This window comes from Brachionichthys hirsutus, chromosome 6 (genome assembly GCF_040956055.1).
Source record: "Brachionichthys hirsutus isolate HB-005 chromosome 6, CSIRO-AGI_Bhir_v1, whole genome shotgun sequence".
Classification (NCBI taxonomy): Eukaryota; Metazoa; Chordata; class Actinopteri; order Lophiiformes; family Brachionichthyidae; genus Brachionichthys; species Brachionichthys hirsutus.
The window spans coordinates 6,875,614-6,883,856 of record NC_090902.1 but is presented as its reverse complement, the minus strand read 5'-3'; the positions used below and the strand labels follow the sequence as shown (position 1 = coordinate 6,883,856).

The window sequence follows — 8,243 nt, the reverse complement described above, 5'->3', positions numbered from 1 at the left end:
GTTAAAAGGCCCGGTGCATTTAGGGGCCAACGCGGCGGCTTTTAAGAGCCCAACCTGCCGGATGTGTGATCCACTTCCACTCGGACCCCGCCTTGTTCTGGTAGTTTGATGATGAGGCGCTGTTCCTCCTGCAGTACGGCTGACCATAACAATCCTGAGAATGACCCGCGGTGTTTATTCTCAGTTATATCTTTTAAACTTCATTCTTGTTTCATTACACCATCAAACGATTTTGTTTTGCTTTCTGATCTCCTTGTGGCTTCCTGCAACTCCTTGTTTCTGTCTCTTTCAAAGACAATAACTTGTTCCCAATATAATAATTGTATACTGGGAACAAGTTTGCATAGGGGCGATTTACTGTCACGATGGCACCAAAATCAGGGCATCACCGAAGCTGTTTGAAGACAGAGCGATCCATCCTCATGTTGGGACATTTCAGAGAAACCCAAAGTGGGCAGGCTGACAGTCGTTGTCATCTGGAGAACAGAAATGAGTCACGCCGCTGTTTTGTAATTGTGAGTGAAAGCAGCTGAGCACATTCTTCCGCCGAGGCAGATGGCACTAAAACCAGAGCGACCGGAAAACGGCGTTCATGGAATGTCCAAGCAAAATACTGTGACGGGAATTTATTATCAACAAGAAAAGCACTCAGAGAGCGCAGACCTCCGCCAAGCAGCTCATTCCCCTCATGATTGGATTTACGCCGTCCACACGGTGATCTGGATCATCACACAAAAGGTTCTAAATCGCTCTTGGCATCTTTAAACACCAACCATGAGAAGTAAAAGTGAATCACAGTTGATGTGTGTCTGTAACTGGTTTTTGAATCCATAAATGGAGTTTTCAATGTTTGAATGAAATATTTTTCTGGATCATCAGATCATCGATCACTTCCTGTCAGCACGTTGAGTCTCTGAAAGCAGACGTGTACGCGTTGTGTTTCCATTTGAGTTGGAGTAACTGTTAATATTTCTCATGACAAAGATATCATTGAAATGTTGACAAATCTTTTTGAGGAGACAACCAAAGAACAAACAACTGGGGGGGGGGGGGGGGGGGCGCTTTGTAGGTTCTCCCTCACGCGGTGCGTTCATGTTCATGTAGTGCGTTTGATTGCTGCCGTATTCTAAAAGCGTCGGTCAAACACTGATTGGGTTTGAGTGCGTCTGCACCGATCCCTTCCTGGAGCGTGGTGATGACTCCCATGATGGCTCCTTCCTCTCCGTGCTCTTCCTCTCATCGACTCTCTGACGAGCAGCGTCTTGTGTTTGTTAGCTGAATAGGTATCATAATATCGCTGGCCATTAGAGGAATGCCTTCGTGGTACATCTTGGTCGCAGGCAGCCTGAAAGCATGTGCACGTGTTTGTACATCTAAAGCGTGTGTGGGCCTGTTATTAGGTTACCGTTAATTGACCACAGACATAATGGACCCACTTAAGAAATGACATAGTCTCGGGGTGCACACGTCCACACGCTGTCATTGCTTCATTGGATTATGTCCTTCAGTGAGAGGCATTAACGCTATCGAGAAGTGCTCGTATCGTGTGTTGCCGTTATTGCACATTTGTCGATGAAGTCGTAGCGAGTTATTTATTTTGCTGCATTTCAACTTAAGCCTCTCGAAGGCGCCTCAAGTTTCAAGTGAGATTAATTTTTTGATGTGCGGAAAGTTTGAACAGCTTCGTCCAACAAACTGTAAATGTCTCTCAAAATGTCCAGTTTGTCCTGTCGGCGGTGTGAAAAGGGATCGCTGCTGTAATGTTTTAATTAAAATAAAATGCAGAAGCAAAATTAAGATTATTCTCTGGATTATGAACAGCTAGAAAAGCACTCACAGAGCGCAGACCTCCACCGAGCACCTCAGCCCCCCTGGATTGTGTTTTACATTAAAAAAAATTATGGCCCTACATTTATTTTTATCTCTATTTTTAGATTCCTTAATCATGAAAACAAACCTTTAACAATTGGATTCACATAAAAGCACTCAGAACTCACCGCACTATTAACAAAAATGTCGAACTGATCCAGAATCCAGAATCTCTTCTGGATCATCACCAAAGTTCTTTGGTCTAATTGAATCATCTGTTCCTGGTAACACGTTAAGAAGCGCTGCTGTAAGAAAAAAAAAATAATAATAATAAAATAAATAACATTAAAGATCCAAGAAGTGTCAGACCCCCCCCCCCCCAAGATGTTGTCATTAATGTTTCAGGCTCAAAGGGAAATGGATGTGGGGCATATTGATTAACGACCGTGTATAAGTGTGTGTTTTCAGCTGAGATAAACCAGAGCCGGTGGGGGGGGGGGCATGGGAGATGGGGATTTGTGGTAAAGAAAGCCAGAGTGTGTGAGACGGGGGGGGCATTTTCATGTTTACCTCTCACACATTACATCCCCTTCCTACATTCAGTGAAGGAAGGGGAGGTCCCATTTGTGCTATAAACCAATGAAACAAAGACAGTGTGGTGGGGGGGGGGTGAGGATGAAGTTCAACGGCCGAGCATCCAATGAGGCAGATGAACACAGGCCACACTCGAGTAGAAGACCCTTCTGAAAATCCAGGCATCGCTTCCCCCTCTGGAACCAGCGCTTCTAACATCAGCAACAGGCTTGTTGAGGCTGGGCAGGGGTTCCACCCCCCCCACACCCCCCCTCGAGCTCAGGAGCAGCCATGGGCTCCTCTCTGTCCGTCTGCGTCACCGATTTCTTCACCTACGAGACCAGCAAGTCTGTGGTGGTGAAGAGCTGGTCTGTTGGCATCATCAACCGGATCGTGCAGCTGCTCATCATCACCTACTTTGCCGGGTAGGGGGGGCTTTGCACGTTTTCTCTTTGCCGGGTAGGGGGGGCTTTGCATGTTTTCTCTTTGCCGGGTAGGGGGGGCTTTGCACGTTTTCTCTTTGCCGGGTAGGGGGTTTGCATGTTTTCTCTTTGCCGGGTAGGGGGGGCTTTGCATGTTTTCTCTTTGCCGGGTAGGGGGGGCTTTGCATGTTTTCTCTTTGCCGGGTAGGGGGGGCTTTGCATGTTTTCTCTTTGCCGGGTAGGGGGGGCTTTGCATGTTTTCTCTTTGCCGGGTAGGGGGTTTGCATGTTTTCTCTTTGCCGGGTAGGGGCTTTGCACGTTTTCTCTTTGCCGGGTAGGGGGTTTGCATGTTTTCTCTTTGCCGGGTAGGGGGGGCTTTGCATGTTTTCTCTTTGTCGGGTAGGGGGGGGCTTTGCATGTTTTCTCTTTGCCGGGTAGGGGGGGCTTTGCATGTTTTCTCTTTGTCGGGTAGGGGGTTTGCATGTTTGCTGTCCATCCCAAGTCTGATCCTGAAAGTCTGAGATTTCTTCTTGTGAAAGTTTTTAAGTTGCCCCCAAACTTAAAAAACATTATAGATATATACTGTATATAATATTTCCAACATGGAAAATAATAGATTAATATTTTTTTCCTTATTAAAACAACTTTAAAGCAGAATTTGATGTGAAGAGGCTTTTATATCATGTTCAGGTTTCAGGCTTCTCCTGATGTTCTCCTGATGTTCTCAGCTTGACCTGCTTATTAAACTGTTTGATCATGTCCCTTTGTCCTGCAGCTGGGTCTTCGTCCATGAGAAGGCTTATCAGGTGACTGACACTGGCATCGAGTCCTCAGTGATGACCAAAGTGAAAGGCTTCGGTTACCATCACGGTCAGGTGGTGGACGTGGCCGACTACATCCTGCCTCAGCAGGTATGTTTTTTTCGTTTGTTTGTTTTTTTTGCAGGTATGCGGCTCTGATGCTGCACGGTTAACTCCACGATGAAGATCTGTGTGTTTTCCTGCATTGTAAACTGTTTAAATCTGAATTATTTAACAGATCAACTGCACACATGCAGGGTGACATAAAAGGTCTGGTCGTGGTGAATGGGAAGGGTCGGCGTTTAAACGACTCTCAATGCTAATCCAGATTCTTTGATAGCATCTTAATGATGGGAATCAGAATACTTTTTATTTATGATGTGTCATCATGCAGCATCATGGTGTTCATGCTGTGTTTCAGGGTGCGGGGGTCTTTTGCATCTTGACCAGGCTCATCATCACTGACAATCAGTTCCAAGGAAAATGTGCAGAGGTGAGCGCAGATTGAAATCCCCTGGATAAAAGTACTCGTTCATTTTATTACAAATCAAATGTTTGTTTTTTTATAAATAAAATAAATGTCAGAAGAAGATTGTGATAATATGTTCCTGTGTTTCAGTTGGTCTCGATGTTCAAATGTATCACAGATGAAGACTGCCACAGACATTTCGGAGCCATCCTTTCCAGTGGTGAGCGTCGAACATATACGTAAAAGTGACATGTTTTCTGAAGGGCAGAGGGTTTGAAAGGTGTTTGCTGTCTAGGTTACAACACATACAGGTGAAATGCTTCAGAGCTGAAAGCTGCTCACTCAGCATCCCCCCCCCCCCCCCCCCCAGCTGATCTGGAAATTTCTGACTCATCAAACATCTTTCTGTCTCGTGCATCAGGTGTAATAACAGGAGTCTGCCTCAAACCCTCTGGCCAATCTGAAGGTCAGTGTGAGGTTGAAGGATGGTGTCCAGTGGAGGACGACAACGTCAATGTGTAAGATTCACACACACACACACACACACACACACACAGATGTGCGCCATTCCGCATTGCTCGGTTTTCACCTTCACCCCTCCTTTCTGCCGACATCCCACCCAGCACTCCAATGTTTGATGTGAATAACTTCACCATCTTCATCAAAAACAGTATCCGCTTCCCGCTCTTTGATGTCACCAGGTAGGTCAAAGTCAGGTGCTTAGAAACACATCCTCTAATTTAAGCGTGCGAAAACACGGTCGGAAAACAACAGCCTAAGCGCCTAAACGACGTGAACTCGGTGTCTCTCAGAGGGAACTTTCCCTCCACGATGACTTCTGATGAGATCAAGAGGTGCACCTACCACCCAGAGAAGAGCCCCTTCTGCCCCATCTTCCGAGTGAGCGACATCCTGAAGCACACGGGGCAGGATCTGGTTGGTCTGGCGACTGAGGTCTGATCCGTCGTCCTCCTCCTGCCTTTAATCCTCAGAGTGTCCCAACAGAATTTAGTGAATTTTTAAGCATTGCTTCGACGGGCTCTGAAGGCGCTCCTCTCATGACTTTCCTTGTTTTTACATCACAAGACCCCTCTGAACTTTGATTTGCATAATATTTGAGAATTAGCATATTGTTGCTGCTTCTTTCACAGTCTTATTGAATGACATTTGTCATTTTGAGCCAGATGTTGAACCAACAGGCTAAATTGACCCTCTGATTTCTCGCATATCGACACACCTGCAGCCTCGGTGTCTATTTCTTCGTCGTCTTTTTCTCTCAGGGTGGAGAAGTAGGAATAAACATTGAGTGGAAGTGTAACTTGGACTTGGACATTGAATATTGTGTACCTAAGTACTCTTTCACCCGACTTGATGCACCGTTTGCCAAGAATGCCGTCTCCAAAGGTTTCAACTTCAGGTAGAGTTGGTTTCCTCTTGAGTCTGCTCTAACTTTGCATTTATTTTTATAGATTACATTTATTTAAAATCAATTCTCTTAAATTGTAGATTTGCCAAATATTTCAAGACCGAGAATGGGACTGATTTTCGGACACTTTACAAAGCATTTGCGATCCGCTTTGACATCATGGTCACTGGCAATGTGAGTGAATTCATTTTGATATACTATAATGGTGCTGGTTGTAAACAATGTCACCCAAATGGATCTAATCTCCGCCCGCCCGTCTCACCCAGGCTGGAAAGTTTAATACAATCCCGACATTGATCAACTTGGTAGCGGCCTTCACCTCTGTTGGACTGGTAGCCTCGTTTTTTTTTTATCAAATCAAATCAAATGTGATGAGAACGAATCTTTTTCTTGTGCTCGGCTTCCATGACACTTCTGTATGCATCTGCAGGGGACTGTGCTCTGTGACATTATCTTACTGAACTTCTTGAAAGGAGCAGAGCAGTACAAAGCCAAGAAGTTTGAAGAGGTAAGTCTTGCATTTAGCTTTTCCTGCAGAGATTTATAATATCAATATATATATATATATATATATATAAATACAAATAAATTCCCATCCAGGTGTCAGAGGCTCAGATAGAAGCATCCCTTGCTCAGAGCCCAGGCAGCCAGCTGTCACTTAAACCCGGCATGAAGAACTCGTACGACTCCGGAGCCATTTCACTCGCTACGCCGGACCAACCGCTTTGACTGACGGCAGCAATCTGAAGACCCGGACCTCTTCCTGTCGCTGGCTTTTATTATCCATTGTGTCCTTTCAGATTCTGATTCTGCAGTCTGTTTGATTTCAGCAAGTGTTTGAAATTGGCTAGAGGAGGGTGGCAGCAAGTGGTGTGAGTCAGAGGAAGCTGACAGCAGCTACCTTTATCTGCTGAACCAGAGCCTCTTGGTTTAGGAAAGATTCGACCCTTAAAGTCAGGTTTACTAGAGACGCATGTCTTTGAACCTACAAGGACGCATTTAGTATTATAGCTACTTTATTGCAATTTTACAAGACATTTTACAGAATCTCAACTCGCAACTTGCAAGCTCATATTTTTCATCCAAAATATTAACGTTAAAATTTAGTTATCCTCAAAAAAATATATATGTATAAAAAAGAACTGCAGAGAATAAACTCATTTGTCCAACATGTCTGAAGATTTTTCATCCTCCTGTTTGTCTCGTCTTCCCTGTGAAATATAAAAGCGCAAGAGTCCCTTAATGGTGTAAAGGTATGGGTAACAATAATGGCTGTGTGTGGTTTCAAATGTGTGTGTGTGTGTGTGTGTGCTTTGAGGTTTACAAATGGGGCATTATTAGTTTACGCCTGATGACGCAGTACATCCTGCTACTGCTCAGAAATAAAGGATTAATTTAATCTTAATTTACTATCCAGACAATCCAGAATCATCTTCAGCTTCCTGATTCACCCCCAATCATCGTCTCTCCGATGTAATTACTCCTCCCTCTTTCATTCATTACAGTCATCCTACTCTATCCATTTTAGTACTCCTCCCTCCTCCGCCTGTCTCCTCCCTCGTTTCACTGTGACCAGGGCACTAATAGATCAACTAAAGAGCCTCTTAGCGGCTCTAACAGTCATTTACAAGAGAAGCGAGCTTTGAAGGGAAAGCCACTAGGATTGATGTACTCGTTTAATCACGCAAATCAATATGACGTATTATATGACTCGGAATGGCTGTGATGAGCAGCCCCGTAAGTACTCGAGCTTCCTCTCTGCAACATGCGCCTGGTCACGCTGCAGCTCATTTGTGGAAGGGATAAAAACATAATAACAAAAATATAATAACTACAGGAACAATGTTCATATAGGAAAAATAAAACAAAGCAGGTCGTGTGATTTCCTGGGTTGAACCGTGTTTAGCAGCAGCCGGAGGATTTGTTGCTGCTATTCATTCAGGGGATGAGAAAACATTGTATCGTATTTCTGCTTGATTCCAACATGATCGTTTTAGGAATGGAAGAGAAGAACAAGTCTGTCTGCGTTGCAAAAATAAAGCTCCTGTACTCCTCGTCCTGATACTTTGGTAACCAAATCTACTTGCCACCACGTCTGAAGTCCAGTAATCAATAAATTATTTGTTGCACAGATTCAGAAATGATGCAAATAAATAGAAATGAGTGGCTCCAGTCGTTCTTTGAAAGAAAGTGGATATACCCGCCACCGTTAAGGTTTAGCCGAAAACATGGATGCATCCCTGCAGCTCCAGGCCCGCTCTGTGCAGACATAGCAAGTACTATCCAATTAACGGCCTGTGCTCGCCCTGACATGATCATATTCATTCCGTCTTTCAGAGAAACATGTTTATTGAACATTGAAAATGGCATTTCAGCATTCCGAGGTTTTTTTTTTTTTTTTATAAAGGGCTGTAGTCAGAAAACCGCTAATAGTCTGCAGCCACCACCGCCTCAACTCTAAACTCGTATGTCTTCCCTCCGCTGGGGTTCGTTTCCAGGATGACTGCTTAATGCACCATTAAGAGATAAAGGCACTCTGGTGGGGGGGGGGGTTAGACGGCAATCCACTGGTGTACAGTGTGAGATGGGAGGAGGACGACAAGGCAACCAAATAGGGAAAAGGAAAACGTTCACAAGGGTGAGAAGGTTTGACTTGTTGCCATTTTGAACCGCAATTGATCTCGTCAACTGCTGATACTGAGCTGCACAGGAAAGCAGCACCGTTAGAGAATGTCAGCATCTGC

The 8,243-nt window shown here is 44.6% G+C and overlaps 1 protein-coding gene across 1 annotated transcript; it reads left to right on the top strand.

Annotated features, from left to right (window-relative positions):
* The first annotated feature begins 2,673 nt into the window (after nucleotides 1-2,673).
* On the top strand, nucleotides 2,674-6,228 carry p2rx3a (purinergic receptor P2X, ligand-gated ion channel, 3a). Its single transcript, XM_068740429.1, has 12 exons — nucleotides 2,674-2,807; nucleotides 3,580-3,715; nucleotides 4,026-4,097; nucleotides 4,224-4,293; nucleotides 4,495-4,591; nucleotides 4,697-4,774; nucleotides 4,886-5,027; nucleotides 5,354-5,490; nucleotides 5,580-5,673; nucleotides 5,766-5,831; nucleotides 5,930-6,007; nucleotides 6,100-6,228. Exons 1-12 carry the CDS (start codon nucleotides 2,674-2,676, stop codon nucleotides 6,226-6,228), a joined length of 1,233 nt encoding a protein of 410 aa, XP_068596530.1.
* Nucleotides 6,229-8,243: the final 2,015 nt, after the last annotated feature.

Coding starts and splice junctions, on each gene's coding strand:
- p2rx3a (XM_068740429.1), top strand. CDS start 2,674: ATGGGCTCCTCTCTGTCCGTCTGCGTCACCGATTTCTTCACCTACGAG. Junction 4,294..4,494: donor CGGAGCCATCCTTTCCAGTG/GTGAGCGTCGAA, acceptor CTCGTGCATCAG/GTGTAATAACAGGAGTCTGC. Junction 4,592..4,696: donor GAGGACGACAACGTCAATGT/GTAAGATTCACA, acceptor CATCCCACCCAG/CACTCCAATGTTTGATGTGA.